The sequence below is a fragment of the Tachyglossus aculeatus genome, chromosome 14 (genome assembly GCF_015852505.1).
Source record: "Tachyglossus aculeatus isolate mTacAcu1 chromosome 14, mTacAcu1.pri, whole genome shotgun sequence".
NCBI lineage: Eukaryota > Metazoa > Chordata > Mammalia > Monotremata > Tachyglossidae > Tachyglossus > Tachyglossus aculeatus.
The window spans coordinates 56,121,434-56,148,791 of record NC_052079.1 but is presented as its reverse complement, the minus strand read 5'-3'; the positions used below and the strand labels follow the sequence as shown (position 1 = coordinate 56,148,791).

General features: G+C 50.8%; 1 protein-coding gene across 1 annotated transcript in view; it reads left to right on the top strand.

Annotated features, from left to right (window-relative positions):
- The first annotated feature begins 8,499 nt into the window (after positions 1 to 8,499).
- TAFA5 (TAFA chemokine like family member 5) overlaps positions 8,500 to 27,358 on the top strand; it is a 202,530-nt gene continuing 183,671 nt past the window's right edge. Inside the window, exon 1 of the mRNA XM_038756480.1 lies at positions 8,500 to 9,936. Within this exon, the coding sequence (XP_038612408.1) occupies positions 9,714 to 9,936 (223 nt within the window). The 5' untranslated portion in view covers positions 8,500 to 9,713. The remainder of the gene's footprint in view (positions 9,937 to 27,358) is intronic.

Below are 27,358 nucleotides of genomic sequence, written 5' to 3'. Positions count from 1 at the left end.
GTTCGAAGTACTGGATTGAGCGGCTGCTGTGTGCAGAGCACCGCTTTATTGATAATAATGGTAATAATAATTATGGTATTTGTTAAGCACTTACTATGTGCCAGGCACTAGACTAAGCGCTGAGGTGGCTAGGGTTGGACACAGTCCCTGTCTCACGTGGGGCTCACAGTCTCCATCCCCATGTTCCAGATGAGGGAACTGAGGCCCAGAGAATCAATCAATCAATCAATCAATCGTATTTATTGAGCGCTTACTATGTGCAGAGCACTGTACTAAGCGCTTGGGAAGTACAAATTGGCAACACATAGAGACAGTCCCTACCCAACAGTGGGCTCACAGTCTAAAAGGGGGAGACAGAGAACAGAACCAAACATACCAACAAAATAAGATAAATAGGATAGAAATGTACAAGTAAAATAAATAAATAAATAAATAAATAGAGTAATAAATATGTACAACCATATATACATATATACAGGTGCTGTGGGGAAGGGAAGGAGGTAAGATGGGGGGATGGAGAGGGGGACGAGGGGGAGAGGAAGGAAGGGGCTCAGTCTGGGAAGGCTTCCTGGAGGAGGTGAGCTCTCAGCAGGGCCTTGAAGGGAGGAAGAGAGCTAGCTTGGCGGAGGGGCAGAGGGAGGGCATTCCAGGCCCGGGGGATGACGTGGGCTGGGGGTCGATGGCGGGACAGGCGAGAACGAGGTACGGTGAGGAGATTAGCGGCGGAGGAGCGGAGGGTGCGGGCTGGGCTGGAGAAGGAGAGAAGGGAGGTGAGGTAGGAGGGGGCGAGGTGATGGACAGCCTTGAAGCCCAGGGTGAGGAGTTTCTGCCTGATGCGCAGATTGATTGGTAGCCACTGGAGATTTTTGAGGAGGGGAGTAATATGCCCAGAGAGTTTCTGGACAAAGATAATCCGGGCAGCAGCATGAAGTATGGATTGAAGTGGAGAGAGACACGAGGATGGGAGATCAGAGAGAAGGCTGGTGCAGTAGTCCAGACGTGATAGGATGAGAGCTTGAATGAGCAGGGTAGCAGTTTGGATGGAGAGGAAAGGGCGGATCTTGGCAATGTTGCGGAGCTGAGACCGGCAGGTTTTGGTGACGGCTTGGATGTGAGGGGTGAATGAGAGAGCGGAGTCGAGGATGACACCAAGGTTGCGGGCTTGTGAGACGGGAAGGATGGTAGTGCCGTCAACAGAGATGGGAAAGTCAGGGAGAGGACAAGGTTTGGGAGGGAAGACAAGGAGCTCAGTCTTCGACATGTTGAGCTTTAGGTGGCGGGCGGACATCCAGATGGAGATGTCCTGAAGGCAGGAGGAGATGCGAGCCTGGAGGGAGGGGGAGAGAGCAGGGGCAGAGATGGAGATCTGGGTGTCATCAGCGTAGAAGTGATGTGACGTGCCAAAGGTCACATGACAGACACGAGGAGGAGTCAGGATTAGAACTCATGGCCTTCTGACTCTCAAGCCTATGCTCTAGCCACTACACCACACTGCTATATGCATCCTCCTTTCCATGTCACCCTTGCATCTGTATCTGTATCCCTTAACAAGTTGGTAGTTTCCCGTCCCCCACAACAGCACCTCTAATCCAAGTTCTGCCACTGGTCTGCTGTGTGACTTTGGGGGAGTCACTTACCTTCTCTGTGCCTCCATTACTCTCACCTGTAAAATGGGGATTAAGACCGCGATTATCCACCCCGGTGCTTAGGACAGGGCTTGGCACATAGTAAGCGCTTAACATATACCTTAAAAAGCATTTACATCCATAACCACAGACTCTGTCGCTTCTCCTCTCTGTAATTTATTTTAATGTCTGATTCCCCCTGGAGACCTCAAATTTCTTAAGAAGCAGCGTGGCTCAGTGGAAAGAGCATGGGCTTGGGAGTCAGAGGTCATGGGTTCAAATCCCAACTCCGCCACTTGTCAGCTGTGTGACTTTCGGCAAGTCACTTAACTGCTCTGTGCCTCAATTCCTTCACCTGCAAAATGGGGATTAAGACTGTGAGCCCCAAGTGGGACAACCTGATCACCTTGTATCCTCCCCAGCGCTTAGAACAGTGCTTTGCATATAGTAAGCGCTTAACAAATGCCATCATTAATTAATTAATTCAATTTCTTGTGGGCAGGGAATGTATCTACCAACTGCATTCTGTTGTACTCTCCCAAGTGCTCGGTAAAGTGATTGACTGATTGTTGCATGCCAGGCCTTTGGCAATCGATCAGTGGTATTTATTGAACACTTACTGTGTGCAGAGCCCCATACCAAGCGCTCAGAGTATGCTACAATAATACAACACATCTGGTAGACACGTTTCCTGTCCACAAAGAGCTTACAGTCTACAGGGGGTGACAGGCAGTAATAGAAGTAAATTGATTATGGCTCTGTAAAATAGATGTAATTACGGGGAAGTTATCCCCCATTTCTGGAGATGACGCTGTGACTGATGGCTGAGTTCCCAGGCCCTGTGCAGACATGTGGGACCTTGTGGGACATTGTGGGGTGCTGTGGCACCATGTGGGGTGCTCTGGTACATTTTTGAGGCACTGTGGGATCCTGGGGAGCCCTGTGGGACACTGGGGGGACCCTTTGGGGTATTGAGGATATAACTGGGTTGTAATTGGGGTATAATTTACTATTTATTTTGTTAATGATGTCCACATAGCTTTAATTCTATTTGTTCTGACGATTTTGACACCTGTCTCCATGTTTTGCTTTGTTGTCCGCCTCCCCCTTCTAGACTGTGAGCCCGTTGCTGGGTACGGACCATCTCTATATGTTGCCGACTTGTACTTCCCAAGTGCTTAGTACAGTGCTCTGCACACAGTAAGCACTCAATAAGTACGATTGATTGATTGATTGGGGGACCTTGTGGCAACCTGTGGGGAATTGTGGGGCATTCTGGGGCCCTGTGGGGCATTGTAGGTCTCCGTGGGACCCTGTGAGGCTTTGTGGAGCATGGTTAGGCATTGGGGGGCACTGGGGGAACTTTTGGGGCACTGTGGGGCATTGTGGAGCCCTGGGCATTGAGGGGGCCCTGTAGGGCACTGTGAGGCATTATAGGGCCCTGTAGGGTATTGTGGAGCACTGTGAGGCACTGAGAGGCACTGAAACGTGCTTTGGGATAATGTGGAGGACCAGGATGGGCGGGTGGGCAAGGTGGTCACTGGAGCAGAGATGCTCCCTTTGGTTGCTGGAAGTAGGAGGACTCCGGGAGCCCTGCGCCCTAAGGAGCAGCCGCCCTGGGAGCCAGACAGAAGAGCAACTGCCTGCTCTGACGGTTGTCAGCCTCAGCCCCAGAGCAGAAGTCCTGGGAGCAAAGGTCCCAGGAGTTAAGAGCATGGGCAGGGGTTGAGGTGGGGTGGGCTGGGTTGTAGGAGAGAAGGGAGGTGAGGTAAAAGGGGGAATGGTGATGGAGAGCTTTAAAGGTGGGGGGGCGGGGGGAGAGAGAGAATGAGAATGAATGCATGCATGCATGCTGGCGGGAGGGAAGTTGGAGGTTTAATAATAATGATTACGGTATTTGCTAAGCACTTATTATGTGCCAGGCACTGTACTAAGCACTGGGATGGATACAAGAAAATCGGGTGGGAAACACTCCCTTTCCCACATAGGGCTCCCAGTCTCAATTCCCATTTTACAAATAGCCCAGAGAAGTGAAGTGATTTGCCAAGGATCACACAGCAGAAAAGTGGTGGAGCTGGGATTAGGACCCATGACCTTGTGACTCCCAGACTTTCATTCATTCCTTCATTCAATCGTATTTATTGAGCGCTTACTGTGTGCAGAGCACTGTACTAAGTGCTTGGGAAGTATAAATTGGCAACATATAGAGATGGTCCCTACCCAACAGTGGGCTCACAGTCTAGAAGGGGGAGACAGAGAACAAAACAAAACATATTAACAAAATAAATAGAATAAATATGTACAAATAAAATAGAGTAATAAATACATACAAACATATATAATAATAATAATGGCATTTATTAAGCACTTACTATGTGCAAAGCACTGTTCTAAGCGCTGGGGAGGTTACAAGGTGATCAGGTTGTCCCATGGGGGCTCACAGTTTTAATCCCCATTTTACAGATGAGGTAACTGAGGCACAGAGAAGTTAAGTGACTTGCCCAAAGTCACACAGCTGACAAGTGGCTCATATATACAGGTGCTGTAGGGAGGGGAAGGAGGTAAGGTGGGATGGATGGAGAGGGGGAGGAGGGGGAGAGGAAGGAGGGGGCTCAGACCCGGGTTCTAGCGGTTAGGCCACGCTGCTTCTCTTTGCTGGGCAGGGGTTGGGGGGAAACCCGCTTGATTGGGAAGCAGTGTGGCTTGGTGGTAAGAGGATGGGCTTTGGAGTCAGAGGTCATGGGTTCAAATCCCAGCTCCTCTAATTGTCAGCTGTGTGACTTTGGGCAAGTCACTTCACTTCTCTGTGCCTCAGTTACCTCATCTGTAAAATGTGGATTAAGACTGTGAGCCCCCTGTGGGACAACCTGATCACCTTGTAACCTCCCCAGAGCTTAGAACAGTGCTTTCCACATAGTAAGCACTTAATAAATGCCATTATTATTATTATTATTGTAGTCTGGGTGAAACCCTGAGTTAATTGGCCGCTGGACAGTCCTCCTTTAAGTGATTGGACCGTTGAGCCGGCAGAAGGGTTGGGGTCAGTGCGGTTTGCTCTCGAGGCGGAGGCAAGGAGTGGATGGATGGATGGACAGACAGGTGCTCCTTGGGGTCAAACCTATTTCGACATGGTCAGGAGTTTAAACAAAACGGGAAATAATAATCACCCACCCAACTCTCCCCTTCCCTCTCTCCTACCTGCTTTACCATCCCTAGAGCAGTATGGCTTAATGGAAAGAGCCAGGTTTGGGAGTCAGAGGACATGTATTCTAATCCCACCTCCGCCTCTTGACTGCAGTGTGACCTTGGGCAAGCCACTTAACTTCTCTGTGCCTTTGTTACCTCATTGGTAAAATGGGGATGAAGACTGTGAACCCCACGTGGACAACCTGCTTACCTTGTATCTACCCCATTGCTTATAACAGTGCTTGGCACATAGTAAGTGCTTACCAAATGCCATCATTATTATTATTATCCCGCTGCTCCCTGCACCTCCCTGCTCTCTCCAACCCTCTACTCCCTTCCCATCTCCCTCTCACTCATACATTTGAGTGTATTTATTGAGTGCTTACTGTGTGCAAAGCAGCACTGTATTAAGAGCTTGGGAGAGTGCCCTAAAACAATAAACGACACTCCTCCGCTTCCCCCACCTTTCTGCTCTCCCCACCTCTCTGCTCCCTACACTTCCCTGCTCCCCCCACCCTTCTGCTCTCTCACCCCCTGCTCTTCCCACCCCCTTTCTTCCCCCATCCCTCTGATCTCTCCATCCCTCTTCTCCTCCTACCTCTCTGCTCCCCGCTCACCCCTCTGCTCTCCTCACCCCCTCCACCCCTTTGCTTCCCCCACTTTTCTGCTCTCCCCTCTTCTCCCCACATCCTCAGCTCGCTCTCCCTCCCTTTGCTATCCCCACTTTTCAGCTCTCTCCACCCCTTTGCTCCCCAACCTCTCTGCTCTCTCCACCTTTCCGCACTCTCACCATCCTTGCTCTCTCCACCCCTTTGCTCTCCCCACTTCTCTGCACTCCCCTCTGCTCCCCCACCTCTGCTCTCTCCACCTCTTTGCTTTCCCCTTGTCTCTGCTCCCCTGACCCCTTTGCTCCCCCAACACTTCTGTTCTCTTCACTCCCTACTCTCTCCCTGCCTCTGCTCTTCCCATTTCTTTGCTCCCTCCACCCCTTTTCTCTCCCCACTTGTCTGCTCACCCCTCTGCTCCACTGCAGTCCATACTTCACTCCACTGCCCGGATCATCTTTCTACAGAAACGTTCAGGACATGTCACCCCGGCTCCTCAAAAATCTCCAGTGGTTGTCTAGCCACCTGTCCAAAACAAAAACTCTCCATCATCATTCCCCCTTCTACCTCACCTCCCTTCTCTCCTACAACCCAGCTCACACACTGCGCCCCTCTGGTGTTAACTTTCTCACTGGGCCTCCATCTTGCCTGTCTCATCGTCGACCCCTGGCCCACTTCCTACCTCCGGCCTGGAACACACTTCCTCCTCAAATCTGCCACAGCGTGGCTCAGTGGAAAGAGCTCGGGCTTTGGAGTCAGAGGTCGCGGGTTTGAATCCCAGCTCCTCCACGTGTCTGCTGTGTGACCTTGGGCAAGTCACTTAACTTCTCTGCGCCTCAGTTCCCTCATCTGTAAAATGGGGATTAAGACTGTGAGCCCCACGTGGGACAACCTGATCACCTTGCATCCCCCCCCAGCGCTTAGAACAGTGCTTTGCACATAGTAAGCACTTAACAAATGCTATTATTATTATTATTATTATTAAACAATCACTCTTCCCCCCTCCAAAGCCCTCCTAAAGACCCATCTCCTCCAAGAGGCCTTCCCAGACTCAGCCCCACTTTTCCTCATTTCCCACTCCCTCCTCACCCTGACTCACTCCCTTTTCTCTCTCCCCCAACCCACACCACTTATGTACATAGCTGTCATTTTATTTATTTCTACTGATGTCTGTTTATTTGTATTGATGCTCTCCTCCCCACCTCTATACCGTGACTTTGTTGTGGACAGGGATCGTCCGTTTTTATTGCTGTATTGAACTTTCTCAAGCGCTTAGTACAGTGCTCTGCTTCCAGTAAGCACTCAATAAATACGATTGAATTAATGAATCCTTTCCATGCCCCACCGGCCCAATATCTCTCCACCCTTTGGTTCCCCCCTCCCCTTGCTGCCCAAGGGGACGGGGAGAGGACAGACAAGTGTCATCCCTCTTCAGCGCCTTCTTCCAATCATTCAGTCATTCAATCGTATTTATTGAGTGCTTACAGTGTGCAGAGCACTGTACTAAGCTCTTAGGAAAGTACAATTCAGCAACAGAGACAATCCTTACCCAACCACGGGCTCACAGTTTGGAAGGGGGAGACAGACAACTAAACACAACAAGTAGATAAACATCAAGAGCACCAAGATAGATAAATAGAATTCCAGGCAGCGGTAATGCGGGGTGGGAGGAGGGCTAAGAGAAGGGACCGGCCGAATCCTGCAGGCTGGAAGGAGAGGAAAATTCAGGCCCGATCCGCTACTCCCCCCGTTAAGGGCTTGGCGCGAGTTGGGGCTCCGGGGAATGGGGGTGCGGGGGTGGTGGCCGCATCAGACTGAGCCCCCTCCTTTCTCTCCCCTTACTTCCTTCCCCTCCCCACAGCACCTGTATATATGTCTGTACATATTTATTACTCTATTTTACTTGTACATATTTATTTTATTGCGTTACTATGTTTCGTTTTGCTGTCTGTCTCCCCCTTCTAGACTGTGAGCCCGCTGTTGGGTCGGGGCCGTCTCTATAAAGCACCTGCATATATGTTTGTACATATTTATTACTCTATTTTACTTGGACGTATTTATTCTATTTATTTTATTCTGTTACTATGTTTCGTTCTGCTGGCTGTCTCCCCCTTCTAGCCTGTGAGCCCGCAGTCGGGTAGGGGCCGAATCTAGATGTTGCCAGCTTGGGCTTCCCAGGCGCTTAGTCCAGTGCTCCGCACACAGTAAGCGCTCAAGAAATACGACTGAAGGAAGGAATGAGTGAATCGCAGGCTGGGGGAGGGGGATTCTCCTCTTCCTCCTCTCTGCCCCGGTCCTTCCCTGTCGCCATTCCCAGGCTTGGCTCCTTTGGTGGGGGGGTCTCCCTCCTCCTCCTCCTCTCTCCATCCTCCTCCTCCTCTCTCCCTCCTCCTCCTCCTCTCTCCCTCCTCCTCCTCCTCTCTCCATCCTCCTCCATCCTCCTGCTTCTCTTCCTCCCCCTGAGCTCCTCTTCGGGCCGGTCTCCATCTCCCCGGCGGATTTCCAAACCCATCCCCGCCTCCTCCCCCAATCTCCCCCCTGCTCCTGCTCCTCCTCCTCCCTTTTTCCCTCCCCTTTCCCTCCCTCCTCCTCCTCCCCCCCAGGACCGGCTGCTCCTCCCTCGGTGGTCGCGGGGCTCCTCGGACTTGAGGAGGGGGATGGAGGGGGGGGGGCGGCGGGGGTCGGGGCTGATGGAGCTTGGGGAGGTGGGGGGTGGTCCTGGCTTGGGGGGGGGGGCGATTAAAGTTCCCCGGGCGCAACTCGGCACCCGCAGAGCTGACGGTTTCTGGGCCCATCGTGGGGGGCTGCTAGTGGGGGGCTTCTTCTGGCCGGGGGGGGGGGGGGGGGATTTTGTCCTTCCTCTGCCCGCTCCGGCGGAGGGAGGAGGGAGAGAGCAGGCTCAGTCTGCTGCCCATCCATTTTGCCTGCTTGCATTTTTCTGGCCACTGGGATTTTTTTGGGGGGGGGGAGAGAAAGGGGGCGGGGGCTGTGGGGGAGACGCCACCGCCGCCGCCGCCGCCCGAGGTCTCCGGGGCGACGATGCTTTTTGGGGGAGCCCCCCAAGGGGGCGGGGAGCGGGGGCCCGTGACAGCCCGGCTGGACGCCAGAAGCCCCCCGCCCCCGCCCTGGGCGGCCGGATAGACGCCCCCCCCCCGGACCGGGCAGCGTGCTAGACGACCCCCGGACCGGACACTGCAGGTGGCGGACGCCCGGGCAGCGTGCTAGGCGACCCCCGGACCGGGCAGCGAGCAGACGCCCCCAGGACCGGGCAGCGTGCTAGACGACCCCCGGAGCGGACCCGGCAGCGGGAGGACGCCCCCAGGAACGGGCAGCGTGATAGGCGACCCCCGGACCGGACCGGGCAGCGAGCGGACGCCCCCAGGACCGGGCAGCGTGCTAGACGACCCCCGGACCGGGCAGCGGGCAGATGCCCCCAGGACCGGGCAGCGTGCTAGACGACCCCCGGACCGGGCAGCGGGCAGACGCCCCCAGGACCGGGCAGCGTGCTAGACGACCCCCGGACCGGGCAGCGGGCAGACGCCCCCAGGACCGGGCAGCGTGCTAGACGACCCCCGGACCGGGCAGCGGGCAGACGCCCCCAGGACCGGGCAGCGTGCTAGACGACCCCCGGACCGGGCAGCGGGCAGACGCCCCCAGGACCGGGCAGCGTGCTAGACGACCCTCGGACCGGACAGCGAGCGGACGCCCCCCGGACCGGTCCTGGCAGCGTGCTAGACGACCCCCGGACCGGACAGCGGGCAGACGCCCCCCAGGACCTGTCCGGGCAGCGTGGTGGGCGATCCCCGGACCGGACCGGGCAGCGTGCTAGACGACCCTCGGATAGGACCGGGCAGACGCCCTAAGGACTGGTCCGGGCAGCGTGCTAGACGACCCTCGGACCGGACCCGGCAGCGGGCAGACGCCCCCCGGACCTGGCAACACCCCCCTCGGCCCCGACCGGGCAGCGTGCTAGACGATCCTCGGACCGGGCAGGCCCCCTACGGAACGGCAGCCCCCAGGACCGACCCGGGGAGCGTGCTAGACGCCCCCCGGCCAGGACCAGGCAGCGGGCAGGCGCCCCCAGGACCGGTCCGGGCAGCGGGCTAGACGCCCCCCGGCCAGGACCAGGCAGCGGGCAGGCGCCTCCAGGACCCGACAGCTCGCAGGACAGGACCGGGCAGCGTGCTAGACGCCCCCAGGACTGGGCAGCCCCGGGACCGGACCGGGGAGTGGGCAGACGGCCCCGGGGCCGGACGGGGCAGCGTGCTAGACGCCCCCAGGCCGGTCCGGTGGTTGGATGGGCGCGGCGCCCGGGCGGAGGAGGAGGAGGAGGAGGAGGAGAAGCGCCGGGGGAGGAGGAGGAGGAGGAAGGCGGATGGCGGCCGGAGGAGGAGGAGGAGGAGGCGGCGGCACCACCGTGTCCGGAGGGCTGCCCGGAGGCCTGCCCGGAGGAGTGCCCAGCGTGGCCTCCACTTTCTGGGCCATCGTCATCCTGGCCAGCCTCCTCATCGCCTACTGCAGTGAGTGACCCCCGACCCCACCCCCGCCGTCACACACACTCACACACACACACACACACACACAGAGTCACAGACACTCAGGTACAGAGGCGAGCACACACACAGGATGATGATCAATCAATCAATCAATCATCGTATTTATTGAGCGCTTCCTATGTGCAGAGCACTGTACCAAGCGCTTGGGAAGTACAAATTGGCAACACATAGAGACAGTCCCTACCCAACAGTGGGCTCACAGTCTAAAAGGGGGAGACAGAGAACAGAACCAAACATACCAACAAAATAAAATAAATAGGCTAGAAATGTACAAGTAAAATAGAGTAATAAATATGTACAACCATATATATATACAGGTGCTGAGGGGAAGGGAAGGAGGTGAGATGGGGGGATGGAGAGAGGGACGAGGGGGAGAGGAAGGAAGGGGCTCAGTCTGGGAAGGCCTCCTGGAGGAGGTGAGCTCTCAGCAGGGCCTTGAAGGGAGGAAGAGAGCTAGGTTGGCGGAGGGGCAGAGGGATTGGGGGCATTCCAGGCCCGGGGGAGGACGTGGGCCGGGGGTCGACGGCGGGACAGGCGAGAATGAGGTTTAATCAATCAATCAATCAATCAATCAATCGTATTTATTGAGCGCTTACTATGTGCAGAGCACTGTACTAAGCGCTTGGGAAGTACAAATTGGCAACACATAGAGACAGTCCCTACCCAACAGTGGGCTCACAGTCTAAAAGGGGGAGACAGAGAACAGTACCAAACATACCAACAAAATAAAATAAATAGGATAGAAATGTACAAGTAAAATAAATAAATAAATAAATAAATAGAGTAATAAATATGTACAACCATATATACATATATACAGGTGCTGAGGGGAAGGGAAGGAGGTAAGACGGGGGGATGGAGAGGGGGACGAGGGGGAGAGGAAGGAAGGGGCTCAGTGTGGGAAGGCCTCCTGGAGGAGGTGAGCTCTCAGCAGGGCCTTGAAGGGAGGAAGAGAGCTAGCTTGGCGGAGGGGCAGAGGGATTGGGGGCATTCCAGGCCCGGGGGAGGACGTGGGCCGGGGGTCGACGGCGGGACAGGCGAGAACGAGGTTTAAGCGCTTCCTACGTGCCAAGCACTGTTCTGAAAGCTGGGGGAGAGACAAGGCAATCGGGTTGTCCCACGTGGGGCTCACAGTCCTCACCCCCGTTTTACAGAGGAGGGAACTGAGGCCCGGTGAAGTGACTTGCCCAGGGTCACAATGCAGGCTGTGAGCCCGTTGTTGGGGAGGGACCATCTCTATGTGTTGCCGACTTGTATTTTCCCAGCGCTTAGTACAGTGCTCTGCACACAGTAGGTGCTCGATAAGTACGATTGATTGAATGAAGGAAGGAATGACTGAACAAGTGGCGGAGGCGGGACTAGAACCCACGACCTCCGACGCCCTGGCTTTTTTTTCCGCCAAGCCACGCCGCACGTAGTCGCAGAGTCACAGACACTCACACGGGTACAGGTGCGCGCACACACATAGTCACAGTCTCACACACACACACACACACACACACACACAGAGTCACAGGGTCACAGACGCTCACTCAGGTACAAACGCACACGCACACAGAGTCACAGATACACACACACACATACACAGTCGCAGAGTCACAGACGCTCACACGGGTACAGAGGCGCGCATACATAAAGACACACACTCAGCAACAAACACCCACAGGTACAGGCACGCACACACACACACACACACATCCACAGACATTCACACAGGTAATGATAATAGCGATGGTATTTAAGCGCTTACTATGTGCCAGGCGCTGTTGTAGGTACCCAGATACGCACCCCTACAGACATGCCCACCCAGGCTCAGGCACCCTCTGAGAAACACACACACACACATGCTCACTCAGATACCAATGCACACGCACACAGAGTCACAGGTACACACACACACATACACAGTCGCAGAGTCACAGACGCTCACACGGGTACAGAGGCGCACATACATAAACACACACACACACTCAGCAACAAACACCCACAGGTACAGGCACACACACGCACACACACACATCATCATCATCATCAATCGTATTTATTGAGCGCTTACTATGTGCACAGCACTGTACTAAGCGCTTGGGAAGTACAAATGGGCAACACATAGAGACAGTCCCTACCCAACAGTGGGCTCACAGTCTAAAAGGGGGAGACACACACATCCACAGACATTCACACAGGTAATGATAATGATAATAGTGATGGTATTTGTTAAGCGCTTACTATGTGCCAAGCGCTGTTGTAGGTACCCAGATACACAAGCACCCCGACAGACATGCCCACCCAGACTCAGGCACCCTCTGAGAAATACACACACACACACACACACAAACACATGTACACACATGCACTAGGAAGATACCCGTGAATCCTCCCTTCCCTCTCCCTCCTCTTTTCGGGACCGAAATAGGGGCGGTGGGGGGAGGATGGGACATGGTTTGTCCCCCGGCGTCGCACCATCCCAATCCCCGAGCTGTGATCCGGCCTGTCCGGAACCTGAAGACCCCCTCTTCCCCCCACCCCCACCCGGGTCCTGCTTCTGGGACCCCCTGAGGAGGAGGAGGAGGAGGAGGAGGAAAACGTGCATTCTGCAGGGGGGCTGCATGGAGGAGGGGGTTCCTCCACCTCGCTTTGGGCCTGACCTGGAGGATGGGTGGGAAGGAGAATTTGGGGGGCTCTATTAGGGAGGAAGCAAGGTTCCCTGGGGGGACCCCTGTATCTATAATTCTGTTTATTTCTGTCGATGCCCGTGGACTCGTTTTGATATGTCTCCCCCCTTTAGACTGGGAGCCCGGTGTGGGCAGGGGGTGTCTCTCTCTACTGCTGCCTTGTACTTTCCAAGCGCTTAATAGAGTAAGCGCTCAATAAATACGATTGAATGGATGAATGCGGGGGAAGGGAGACTGAGAAGGAGTCTTCCACCCAAGACTGCGTGGAGAGGGGGTCGAGGATGGGGAACGTGTGAGTGTGGAGGAGGCCCTCTCCCAAATTTGGAATTTGCAGGAGGGGGGCTGGGTGAGGTTTTGGGGGTTCAGGGCGCCGGTTTTGAAAGCTGGGGGTCGCCCAGACCCTCGCCTCCTCTTCTCTGCTCTCCCAGGTGGGGATGGGGAGGTGGTACCCATTTCCTGAGCCGTTTCAAGGCTCGGGTTTGCCCGCTCTGCTGTATCGAACTCTCCCGAACGCTCAGTACAGTGTCCCGCACCCCAGTAAGCGCTCAATAAATACCACAGGATGGATGGACTGGACACAGTGTCGGAGCGGTGCCGGAGGGCTATTCCGGCCTTGCTGAAGGGCAAGGCGAGTTGTATCCCGGTTTTGGGGATTCAGAAGCACCGCAATTCTCTCTGCTTCAAAGCGTTACCCCTATGCCGTCTACACCGCTGCCAGATCGTAGACCCGTCGGTGGCATTTCATACACTCACCCTTGCTATGCGTTGGCTGCCCTGTGGAAGCCAGGAGGGAGAGCCAGCCATGGGTTGGCTTTGTGACCTTGGACAAGTCATTGTAGTCCATCGGTAAAATGCGGGTTCAATACCTGTCCTCCCTCCTACCTAGAAGGTGAAGCCCCTTGTTGGATCTCTTGATCTTGCATTATTATAATAATAATGATGATGATGGTATTAAGGGCTTACTATGTGCCAGGCACTCTACTAAGCGCTGGGGTGGGTGCAGGCAAACTGGGTTGGACACAGTCCCTGTCCCACGTGGGACTCAGAGTCTCAATCCCCATTTTACAGATGAAGGAACTGAGACTCAGAGAAGTGAAGTGACTTGCCCAAGGTCACCCAGCATACAAGTGGTGGAGTCAGGATTAGAACCCACGATCTTCTGATTCCCAGGCCCGGCCTCTATCCACTAAGCCATGCTGCTTCTCTATCTACCCCAGCGCTTAGTACAGTGCTTGGGCTCATACTAAGCACTAAAATATTATCATTATTATTAATTTACTACTACTGCCAGTGGTAATTATTCAGCCCATACTGTGTGCAGGGTGATGAACCAAGTGCTTAGCACTGGAGAAGTTTCAAGAAACAGTGCCAAGATATTTAGCAATATAATAAACAAATTCCTCATCTGGACATCATAGGGCAAAAAGGTAATAATGCAGAAAGAGCTCTTTAGCCCAAAACATGACAATTCTCATAAAAAACAAGATCATGCCAAGCGTAATCTGGTATTTTTTTTAAGATCTCCCCCTAATGGGAATGACAATAAGACAACATATGCAGACACACGCCATTACACAGAAAACGGCCTAGGAAAAATTAAAGCACTATGCTAAAAATAAAATAACTGATGATAATTTATAAGCCCTCTTTGGTATGATTTTCAGGGCATGGAGAGGCAAATCGAGGGGGGTAAGACATTTTTCGAGTAGGGTAAAAAGGAACTCAAAATGCTCATTAGGAGTCCAATTAGCTCCACCAGTCTCAAGACTGGCCTGACAGAGAGGGTTTAGGACAGTTGTGGATAATCTCTGAGCATTTCATCTTTACCCTGACGCCCTGTTCCGTCTTACCGAGCTGTGACATCGGTCCGTTTATTTAACATGGTAAGAATAAACGTTTTACAGAGATGGTGATTCACCCAACCTATGAAATTCTCGGATGTCTTAGATAATTTAAGAAAATACAAATGCCTTTTTCTCCTCCCGCCCCCACATGCAGTTATCCCCACTGAAGGAAGGAAGAAGAGTTTGTTTTTCAGTTTAGTTTTTTTTTTTTTAAAAAAAACAACAACAACCTGGCTCTGAATTTCGAAGTACTTTTTTCCCCCGCACCCCAATAACGGGAGACCAAACTTTCCGCAATATTTAGATTTATATTTCGGGAGATTGGCACCACCGTGTGGTGAGAAAGAGACCCACAGCCTATCAATTAGATCCGTTGCCATAGTGACGGGTACCCTCCCCCCCTCCCCCATTCCTCTCCCTAAATTCCTCCCCGGTAAAAGATGCAGGGCTCCGACTGCAGAGACATTATAGAAGAGACATGAGATATCTCAGAGAACAAGTTGTCCCACTGGCTGGATTTTAAGGATCTTTCCAGGTCCCCAGAGATACCCGTCGCCCTCCGATCTGTCAATCAGCGGTATTTATTGAGCGCTCACTGTGCCCAGAAGCCCTTCAGGATTGAATAGCCTAACGGAATCTGCTAGGAAGCCTGATCTGACCCCTTCCGCAAGACACAGGGGTTGTGAGGGGCGATGATGACAGTAAATTTCATGTGCAAGAAATGAAGTCAGATTTACGGTCCAAGCCTTCCACATCTTTGTCCAGCAGCAATCCGGAGGATGGGCTTTCCATGGTGCCAAGAAATTTGGTTTTCACTTCAGGCCTGCGAGCCGCAGAGAGGTCCCTGGTCATTAGCTAAATGGAGAGAGGGACGGTTGGAAAACCAGACAGGAGGCCTCTCTGGCTACGCCTGGCTGGTTTTGCCCGGTGTCCCCATGGGCATTCTAAGCCATCCCTCACTCTGGTTCTTGAAGTTTCTGAAAACATGACTGTGCTTTCTCCAGCCTTGAATCGTTAAATCCGTGGAACCTATTTGATTCAAGGGGTGGTAGATTTGCCGAGTTCTTCCGTCCGGCATTTCGGTCAGACCGGAGTCGGGAGGGGTAGATGGAAATTGGATTGTTGGATTATTTGGAATTGAGGATTGGATCATGGCTTTACTGAGATGGGATTTGAAAGGCTGAGAGTTGAGTTTGGTTTGCATGTGTCCAAGTGCTTAGTACAGTGCACGGCATCCGGCATGTGCTTAATAAATACCATTACCCTTCCTTCTCCTCTTCCTCCTCTCCCCACTCTTCCTCCTCCTCCCCCCACTCTTCCTCCTCCTCCTCCTCTGGCTTTTACCAAAATTATGGCTTGAAGCATTTGAAGGGTCCAGCTAATGTGGTAATTGGTAAAATTCTATGCTCGTCTCATACCTGTATTACCTCCAAGGGCCTTGGCACCCTTAAAAAACCACTTTTCCTAATGGATAGTAGTAAGAAAAGCATTTTCTGAGCACCAACTTGGTGCGATGCACTGTGCTATGCCCTTGGGAGAGGGCAAAACAAGCAAATGATTTATTCCCTGCCCTCAAGGGAGGTGAGATAGGCATGAAAGTGAGGAGAGCCCTGCCCTGGCTGCTTATTGGGTGCTACTGGGTGTGGGCAAGGCACTGTACTGAGTGGCCCCTGTGTACAGAACACTGTACTGGGAATCTAGACCACAGGCCTGGGAGTCAGAAGGTCATGAGTTCTAATCCTGGCTCCACCACTTCTCTGCTATTTGACCTCGGGCAAGTTACAGCACTTCTCTGGGCCTCAGTTCTCTCCTCTGTAAAATGGGGATTGAGACTGAGCCCCATGTGGGGCAGGGGCTACGTTCAACACAATTTAGCGCTTAGTACAGTGCTCTGCACACAGTAAGCGCTCAATAAATATGATTGAATGAATGAATTTGCTTGTCCCACCGATTTGCTTTGTGCCAGTGCTTAGTGCATCGTCTGGCACATTCATTCATTTCATTCAATCATATTTATTGAGCGCTTACTGTGTGCACAGCACTGTACTTAGCTAAGCGCACATACTAAAGCACTTAACCAATACCACAATTATTATTATTACTGGATGCTTACTGTGAGCAGAACACTATACTGGGAGTGAACTACAGGCAAAGCACCGTACTGGGTGCCTCCTGGGTGCAGCATACTGTACCAGGAGTCTATGGTGGGCAAGGCATTGAATTAGGTGCCGACCATCTGCATAATATTGGGCTGGATGTGGGTAAGACAGTGTACTGGGTGCTTCCTGGGTGCAGAGGGCTGTACTGAAGAAAGACTCTATATATAGAGTGCACAATAGTTCTATTTTATCATAGCAAGAGTCCTGGCGACATAGGCCACCAAACATGAAATGGAAAAACTCCCTCCTTCAACTGGAACAATCAGTCAGGATGCCTCTGCTTTCTCTCTCTCTCCCTCTCTCTCTCTCTCTCTCTCTCTCTCTCTCTCTCTCTCGCTTTCTTGTTCAGTGTTAATACTTCCAAGGGCTCTTTGAGTTTGTTTATTTCTAAAGCGGGAGCTAGCAGCTCTCCACTCCACTCCCTCTCCTCGGCAACCAGGCCGTCTGGGCTGCGCTGGAAGTCTTGGCTGACTCCCTTGGTGAGGGTGAAGTCTAATTTTGTGGGAGAAGGAATGGGGCTGGGCCCAAAAGGCTTGCCCTGTTTCAGAAGATTTTTGTTTTCAGCTGTCTGGGGGTGGGTGGGAGGGAGGGATGGGGAGAGGGAGGAAAAGGTTCAGGGATGTGGAAGGGAGAGATGGAGAGATGGAGGAAGGGAGAGACAGAGGGATGAAGGAAGGGAGAGAGGGAAGGAGGAAAGGAAAGACAGAGGGATGAAGGAATGGGGAGAGGGAGGGAGGGAGAGATGGCAGGCATGAGCATCGCGTCAGATCAGCAGCCAACGGGCAGCTTTGTTCCAGCTGAGATTTTGGGAGCTGGTGAAAAGAGGTGCAGGTAGGGGAAAGCAGAAATGGCTCCAGGTGCTGCAGACAGCAAACAGAGCAGCGTGGGAGTCCGTGTGGATCTCTGTGTGAGGATGTGTTTGTGTCTGTTCTTTGGGTCGATGAATGTATGTATGCAGATATACATGTATCTTTCACCTCCCCCCCGCCTCTGCATACATCCCTGCTCCTCCCTGGCCACCTCCACGATCCCCACTTGTATGGATGGATGAATCTGCGGTCAGTGTCGGCATGGAGCGTGGCGTGTTACCTTGACCATGGCGAGGGAGGAAGGGACAGGGCAGAGCTGAGCCAAAGGACAACAGAGAAGGGCCTCTCAGAGCAGAAAATCTGGACTTTTGGTTGTAGGCTTTTCTGGACTCAGTGATAATGATAATTGTATTTTTTAAGCACTTATTGTGTGCCAGCCACTGTACTAAGCTCTGGGGAGGATACGAGCAAATCAAGTTCGACACAGTCCCTGTCCCACATGGGGCTTGCGGTCCCAATCCCCATTTTACAGAAGAGGGACCTGAGGCCTCTAGAAGTGAAGTGACTTGCCCAAGGTCACACAGCAGAAAAGTGAAGGAGCAGAATTAGAACCCGTGACCTGCTGTCTCCCTGGCCCTGGCTCTATCCACTAGGCCATACTGCTTCCTTTGAGTCCTTTCATGCAAAGCCCCTCTAGTTTGGGGATCCCCTCAATCATCACAACTTCATTCATTCCATCATCTTTATTGAGCTCTTACTGTGTACAAAACACTGTACTAAGCACTTGGGAGAGTACACTATAACAACAAACAGACACATTCTCTGGCCACAATGAGCTCACAGTCTAGAAATGTTGCTGCTCTGGAAGGAGCGAATCAACTCATATAGGATCGATCGAGAGTACTGACTGTGTATTGATTGTGGGTCAGAACACTGTACTGGATGCCTCCTGGGTGCAGGACACCAAACTGGGCACCCAAGGTGTGCGGAGGGCTGCACTGAGCATCCACTATGCACAGAACACTGTACTGAATGTCTACTGTGTGCAGAGCACCATCCTGGGCATCCACTGTGAGGAGAGGGCTGTACTGAGCATCCACTATGTGCAGAGCACTGTATTAAGTAGTTGGGATTGTACAATACAACAGAATTAGCAGACAAGTTCCGTGCCCATAACGAGCTGATGTTATCTCTGGGGAACAGGGAGAGGCTGATATTAGCGGCTCACATTTTAGAGATAAGGAAACGGAGGCTCAGAGAGGTTATGTGAATTGCCCCAGGTAACACAGCAAGCCAGTGGCAAAGCAGAAACTTGAACCTGCAGCCCTTGACTCCCTTGACCCATGTTCTTCTCACCAAGCGCTTAGTACAGTGCTCTGCACATAGTAAGCGCTCAATAAATACGATTGATGATGATGATGATCAGGCTGCACTGCCTTCCTACTTCCACTCGCTACACAAGGCTATGAGTTGCTCCCATCGTAGAAACAGCCCTGGCTATCTTCAGGACGACCCTCCTAATCCCAGGTCTGATCCTAGCTCTGCAGTTTGTCTGCTGTGTGGCCTTCGGCAAGTCGCTTCACAGCTCTGTGCCTCAGTTGCCTCGTCTGTAAAATGGGGATTGAGTCCGTGAGCCCCGTGCGGGCCAAGGATTGTGTCCCACCTGATTTGCTTGTATCCACCCCAGCGCTGAATACAGTTCCTGGTACGTAGGAAGGGTTTAACAAATACTATAATAATAATTATTCTTATCTTGAATCCCAGGGTGGAATTCAGTAGCAAGTCAATGACCTGTTCTCCTTCCTCCTTAGACTGTTAGCCCTTTGCAGGGTGCTGGGGACTGTGTCCAACCTGGTCAGCTTGTATCTATCCAAGTGCTTAGAACTTATTGTGAAACCTTCGCCCACATCTTGCCTCTGGCCTGGAGCTCCCTCCCACTTCATATCCAACAGACGATCACTCTCTCCCCTTCAAAGCTTTTTTGAAGGCACATCTCTTCCAGGAGGCCTTCCCCAACTAAGTCCTAGTTTCTCCTACTCCCACTCCCTTCCGTGTCTCCCTCACATTTGGATTTGTTCCTTTGATTCATCCCATGGTTGGCACTTACATCCATATCTGTAATTTACTGTCTCTCTAGACTCCGAGCTCCTTTTGGACAGGCAACGTGTCTACCAACTCTATTAATAGTGTCCTCTTCCAAGTGTTTAGTACAGTGCTCTGCACACAGCGCTCAATAAATGCCATGAATCGATTGATACATAGTCAGCGCTTAACAAATACCAGCTTGTGGGCTGGGTGATCCTCTGTGGAAGCCTTCCGCATTCCCCAACCCAGTCTGTATTCTGGTTTGCATCTCTGGAATAACAGTAACAATAATAATAATAATAATAATAATGATGATATTTGTTCAGCACTTATTGTGTGCCAAGAACTGTTCTAAATACTGGGAAAGATAAAGGTAATCAGGTCAGACACAGTCCCTGTCATATACAGGGCTCATCGTTTATGTAGGAGGGGGGAACATGTATTGAATCCCCATTTTACACTGAGTCTTGGAGAAGTTGAATGACTTGCCCAAGCTCACCTAGCAGACAAGTGGCAGAGCAGAATTAGAACTCAGCTCCTCTGAATCCCAGGTCCAGGATCTTTCAACTAGGCTGCGCTGCTCACTGAACCTCTATCTCACCTATCTCTCCACCAACCTCTCACCCACATCCTGTCTCTGGCCTGGAATGCCCTCCCTCTTCATATCTGACAATTACTCTCCCCTGTTTCAAGATGTTATTGAAAGCACATCTCCTCCAAGAAGCCTTCCCCGATTAAGCCCTCCTTTCCTCTCTCCCCATCCCTTCTGCATCACCCTGACTCACTCCCTTTATTCATCCCCCCTCCCAGCCCCCCACCATTTATGTCCATATCTGTCATTTAGTTATTTCTATTCATGTCTGTCTCCCCCTCTAGCCCGTGAGTCCATTGTGGGCAGGGAATGCGTCCATTAGATTGTTGCATTGTACTCTCCCAAGCTCTTAGTACAGTGCTTTGCACACAGTAAGCACTCGATAAATGTGATTGACTGACTGATCCTCTGGAAGAAAGCAAAGGCAGATGTGCAGCAGGTAGGAGTCAGTGTCAGGAGATGGGATGAGCTCAAGTTCATTTGCCTTTGGTGCTAGTAAGTTGCCAACCTAATTGTGCAATGCTTCAGAACTGGCGGCCCAGCCAGGCACTCAAATTATTGAAACCAAAAGAGATTCACTTCCCTCCTCGGCTTTATTAAAGCCTGGCTTTCTGTCTACTCCAATTTCTTAGTCGTAATGCGGACGTTTTGCTTCCCAGCGAATGCTTCCGTCAACATCCTGAGCTTTAAAGGGAGGAAAAATTACAGATTGTCAGGTGAGTTGGTGGTTTATTCATTTTTACGCTTTCTAATTCCCAGATCTTGACAGGATGAAAATGTCCTGCGAGGTTTCTTGCCATGTCTTAATCAATCAATCCATGGTATATTTCAGGCGCTTACTCTGGGCAGAGAACTGTACTGAATGCCTGTGAGAGCACATTGCAACAGAGTTGGGAAACACATTCCCTGTCCACAGCAAGCTTAAAGTCTACAGGGGGAGACAGAAAGAAATAGCAATAAGTCATTCGTAATGTATCATTTAAAGGTATATACATGAATATCAGGTGAATATCAAATGCCCAAATGTCACAGATTCAAGTTCGCAGATGACACAGGAAGGAGAGGGAGCGGGGGAAAGAGGGCATAATTGGGGAAGGTCTCTTGGAGGAGAGGTGGACTTATTAAAGTTTGAAAGAGGGGAGAGTGCTGGTCTGGTGTTTATGGAGGGGGAGGGAGTTCTACAGTAAGAGGAGGAACTGGGAAATGGATCGGCAGTGAGATAGACGAGATGCAGCACAGTGAGGAAGCTGGTGTCAGAGGAACGGAGTGTGCTGGCTGAGCTAGGATAGGAGATTAGTGAAGAGAGGTAGGAGGGGGTGAGCTAATTGCTTAAAGGCGATGTTGAGGAGTTTCTTTTTGATGAGAAGGAGGAAGATGGGCAACCACAAGAGGTTCTTGAGGAGCGGGGAAACATGGACTGAACGTTTTTGTAGAAAAATGATCTGGGCAACAGAGCGAAGTATGGACTGGAGTGGAGAGAGAAAGGAGGCAGGGAGGTCAGCAAGGAGTCTGATGCAGTAAATCAATAAATGTGATTGACTGACTGACTGATCCTCTGGAAGAAAGCAAAGTCAGATGTGCAGCAGGTAGGAGTCAGTGTCCGGAGATGGGATGAGCTCAAGTTCATTTACCTTTGGTGCTAGTAAGTTGCCAACCTAATTGTGCAATGCTTCAGAACCGGCGGCCCAGCCAGGCACTCAAATTATTGAAACCAAAAGAGATTCACTTCCCTCCTCGGCTTTATTAAAGCCTGGCTTTCTGTCTACTCCAATTTCTTAGTCGTAATGCAGACTTGTACTTCCCAAGCGCTTAGTACAGTGCTCTGCACACAAGTAAGTGCTCAATAAATACGATTGAATGAATGAATGAATGCAGTAATCAAGGCAGGATAGATAAGTGATTGGATCAGCATACTAGCAGTTTGGATAGGATAGGAAAGGGCAGATTATAGCGATGTGAAGGTTGAGACGACAGGATTTGGTGACAGATTGAACAGGTGGGTTGAATGACAGATGAATTGAGGATAATGTTAAGGTTATAGGTTTGCGAGCTAGCGGGAATGGTATTGCTCTCTACAGTGGTGCTGGGTACTGGACAAGATTTGGGAGGGAAGAAGAGGAGTTCTGTTTTGGAACACCCAGGTAGAGATGTCCTGAAGGCAGGAGGAAACTCGAGACTGCAGAGAGGGAGAGAGATCAGGGCTGGAGATGGAGATTTGGGAATCATCCGCATAGAGGTGGGAGTTGAAGCCGTGGGAGCAAATGAGTTCTCCAAGGGAGTGGGTGTAGAGGGTGAATAGGAGATGCAGAACTGAACCTTGACAGACCTCCTCATCATCTCTGCTTTTTAGTTCCCCTGGGCCTCATCACAGAGCTACAGGGCAAGTGGCAGCAGTGCCCACATGCTTAACCCAGGCACTGGTCATTAGCCCACCACAGGAATCCAAGCTTCTCTCACCTAATAATAATCACTGTGGTATTTGTTAAACCCTGATTATATGCCAGGCACCATACCAAGCTCTGGGATAGATACAAAATCATCAGGTTACACACAATCCCCTGTCCCACGTGGGGCCCAGAGTCTTAGAAAGAATGAGAACTGGCATTTTCTTCCCATTTTCCAGTTGAGGAAACCGAGGCGCTGAGGAGTTAAGTGACTCGTCCGAGGTCACACAGCAGACAAGTGGCAGAAATGGGATTAGAACCCTGGTACCTTGAGTCCCAGGCCAGGGATCTTTCCACAAGGCCATGCTGCTCCCCAACCCCCATCCTAATTTTTTTTGTTTGACATAGATAGGGAGATAGAATCAGCCCCATTACACCCCCACCCACATTTCTATCTTACCTTTCTCCACCCCAGTTACTAAAGACTCCTTTCTAGCTTGAACCGGAATATTTTTCACATGATCTAATTTGTCTCCCTTCCGCCGTGGGCTTGACAGGAAGAATGCTGTTTAGGAAAATCCATACCTGAATTAGGTCAGTGAACTGTCCCAGGTTTAACTGGAAAAGTAGATTCCGTTAGCCTGAGAGAGCTCAGAACAGGCTTCCCAGCTTGTCCAGCATGGAAAAACATCAGCTGGGTTGAGTTCCGTAATATGGAATCCACAGAATTCAGAAATGTCTGTAATGCAGCAGAAACTTCTCGATCTGCTCTTTCAAGGCAAGACTCTGTTTTCACCATCTGATGCTCATTTGACTTAATTAAGTGTAGAAAACAGGTAGTCTGAACATTCCTCTTTGCCTGTGGCCACAATTTCTCTGTTTGCGGAAGATTCAAAGCACTATCCGGAGGGTTTTGTTTCCTAGTTTTTTTTTAACCAATAAAAGCTTTAATATCTCTGAGCCAGCTCCCAAGTTCTGTCATGACAATTGCCGGATTGTAAATCGTATCTACGTCTATCCACACCCTCCTCGCCACTTCTCCCCCTTGGTGATATGATGAAGATGAGGGTGATGAAGCAGATGATGAAAATGATAATGAAGAGAGTGATGATGATGGTGATGAAGCAGATGAAAATGATAATGAAGAGAGTGATGGTGGTGATAATGAAGCAGATGAGGAAGATGATAATGAAGAGGGTGATGATGGTTTGATGATGAAGCAGATGATGGAAATTCATTTATTCAGTTGTATTTACTGAGCGCTTACTGTGTGAAGAGCACTGTACAAAGCACTTGGAAAGTACATTTTGGCAACAGAGACAGTCCCTACCCAACAACTGATGGAAATGATAACAAACAGGATGACGATGAAGCAGATGATGAAAATAATAGCGATGGTGTCTGAATGCCCTCCCTCCACAGATCCACCAAACTAGCTCTCTTCCTCCCTTCAAAGCCCTACTGAGAGCTCACCTCTTCCAAGAAGCCTTCCCAGACTGAGCCCCCTTTTACCTCTCCTCCTCCCCATCCTCCCCGCCCTACCTCCTTCCCCTCCCCACAGCACCTGTATGCATGTTTGCACAGATTTATTAGTCTATTTTACTTGTACATATTTACTATTCTATTTATTTTGCTAATGATGTGCTTCTAGCTTTATTTCTGTTTATTCTGACGACTTGACACCCATCCACATGTTCTGTTTAGTTGTCTGTCTCCCCCTTCTAGACTGTGAGCCTGTTGTTGGGTAGGGGCCGTCTCTATATGTTGCCAACTTGTACTTCCCAAGTGCTTAGTCCAGTGCTCTGCACACAGTAAGCGCTCAATAAATGATTGAATGAATGAATGAATGTTAAGTGCTTACTCTGTGCCAAGTGCTGTTCTGAGCGCTCATGATAACCAAGAGGATGGTGATATCAAGATGAAGCAGAAGATGGAATGATAACAAAGAGGATGGTGGTGGTGAAGAAGATGAGAGTGATGATACGATGAAAAAAACGCTGAAAAGGAAGAAGATGAGCTCTTTCACACCCACACCTGCTGCTTGTCTGCTGTGAGGCTTTGGGCAAGTCACTCTATATCCCTGAGCTTCAGCTTTCTCAGCTGTAAAATGGGGGTTATAAATCTATCATGCCCATTCATTCATTTATTCAGTCGTATTCATTGAGTGCTTATGGTGTGCAGAGCACTTCACTAAGCGCTTGGGAGACTACAGGACAACAATATTCGATAATATACAACAGTATCTCAACTACAAGAAGACAACAGTATTCTCCCACACTCCCAGAGCGTGAGTGCTGTTTGGGACCAGTCCCCTGTTCGATCCAAGTATTTTGGATTTGTCAGTCGCATCCAGTCATCACTCTGCCACGGGCAGACTGAGCTTGATGTCGAATGGGTGAATATGGGGACGGGCCAGCTCTCCTGGAGTTGAGGGGCCTCTGGTCCTCAGTGTCCGGGGCCTGGCTCTTCACCTCCTTCCTCTTCTGGGACGACCTAGATTTTCTCTTCCGTAGAGTCCCCAGCACGGCCCGGGAACAATAATCAAGAATAATTGTGGTATTCGTTAAGCGCTTACTATGTGCCAGGCCTGGCCTAAGTTCTGGGGTGGAGACAAGCAAATAGGGTTTCACACAGTCCCTGTTCCACAGAGGGCTCATGGTCTTAATCCCCATCTTTCAGATGAGGTAACTGAGGCCCAGGGAAAGAACGTAACTAGGCCAAGGTCTCACAGCAGACAAGTGGTGGAGTGGGGATTCGAACCCCTCCTCCTCCCCATCCCCCCCACCTTACCTCCTTCCCCTCCCCACATCCCCTGTATATATATATATATATATGTATGTATGTTTGAACGTATTTATTACTCTATTTTATTTGTACATATTTATTCTATCTATTTTATTTTGTTAATATGTTTTGTTGTCTGGCTCCCCCTTCTAATCAAGCAATCAATCAATTGTATTTATTGAGCACTTACTGTGTGCAGAACACTGTACTAAGCGCGTGGGATGTTGGCAACATATAGAGACAGTCCCTACCCAACAGTACAGTGTTCTGCACACAGTAAGTGCTCAATAAATACGATTGAATGAATGAATGAATTAATGAACGAACCTAAGTCCTTCTGACTCCAAGGCCTGTGCTCTAACCAGTAGACCACGCTGCTTCTTTAAACGGCCTCCTCTCCTATTTTGGAATTTTCTCTTGCCACAAGGTGTGGGCAGGAATTGTCTTTATTGATGAATTGTACTTTCCAAGTGCTTAGTACAGTGCCCTGCACACAGTAAGTGCTCAGGAAATACAATTGAATGAATGATTGAAACCTATTCCCCTCAGGAGTCCCTGCTGGGAGCACTCAGACCAGAAAGAGCAGTTACACAACCAGTTTTGAAAGCTCTTCCTTTCTCCCCCTCACTCTCCTCTATTCATTCATTCATTCATTCAATCAATCAATCATATTTATGGAGCACTTCCTGTGTGCAGAGCACTGCGCTAAGCACTTGGGAAGTACAAGTTGGCAACATATAGAGACGGTCCCTACCCAACAACGGGCTCACAGTCTAGAAGTGGGAGACAGACAACAAAACAAAACATGTAGACAGGTGTCACTAGACTGGAAGCTCGTTGTGGGCAAGGAACGTGTCCATTTTGAGTTGTTTTGTACTCTCCCAAGCGCTCAGTACAGTGCTGGCATACAGTAAGCGCTCAGTGAATAAGTTGACTGACTTGATTCTTCTGAGCCAGGCACCAGCAGGGCTCTCTCTAAGAGTTGGGTGGGTGATCTTTTGGGGGTGGAGGGGTTTCAGAGGGTCGTGTTTTCCACTCCATTTGGGGCCCGGTGCATTGTCTGCAGGAAGTTGGCTGGGCTCTCTCTAATTCAATTATAGATGATGAAAGGGATTTAATGGTAGGGATAGGATCCATTCAGCTTCATGTCTGCACCCTGAATAGTCACAGCAATTATTCATTTATTTACTTATTCAAACACAGTTCTTAAGCACTTATTGTGTGCAGAGCACTGTATTAAGTGCTTGGGAAAGAACAATACAACAATAAATAGTGGCATTCCCTGCCCACGATGAGCTCATAATCTAGAGGCGGGGGGGAGAAAAACATTGATACAAATAAATAAAATGGCAGATACGGTCATATGTGCTGTGAAGAGGGGAAGGGAAAAGGGAGCAAGTCAGGGCAATGCAGAAGGGAGTGGGAGATTAGGAAAAGTGGGGCTTAGTCTGGGAAGGCCTCTCGGAGGAGATGGGCCCTTCAATAAGGCTTTGAAGGTGGGGAGAGTCACATTGTTTGTAGAATTTGAGGAGGGAGGACGTTCCAGGACTGAGGCTAGTGATGAAGCCATGGGTTACCAAACTAGGTTGCCTGGCTTCGTCCCAGGAAACCGAGTCAGAGAATTGTTTGCTTGTTGGTATTTGCTAAGTGTTTACTATGTGCCAAGCACCATACTAAGTGCTGGGGTAGATATAAGACAATCAGGTTGGACACAATCCACATCCCACATGGGGCTCAGAGTCCCCGTCTTACAGATGAGATAAGTGAGTCACAGTGAAATTAACTGACTTGCCCAAGGTCACCGGGCAGATGAGCAGGAGGGCCGGGATTAGAACCCAGGTCCTCTGATACCAGGCCTGTGCTCTCTCCACTACTTGTACATATTTACTTGTACATATTTACTATTCTATTTATTTTGTCAATGTTGTGCATCTAGCTTTACTTGTATTTATTCTGATGACTTGACACCTGACCACATGTTTTGTTGTCTGTCTCTTCCTTCTAGACTGTGAGCCTGTTGTTGAGTAGGGACCATCTCTATATGTTGCCAACTTTTA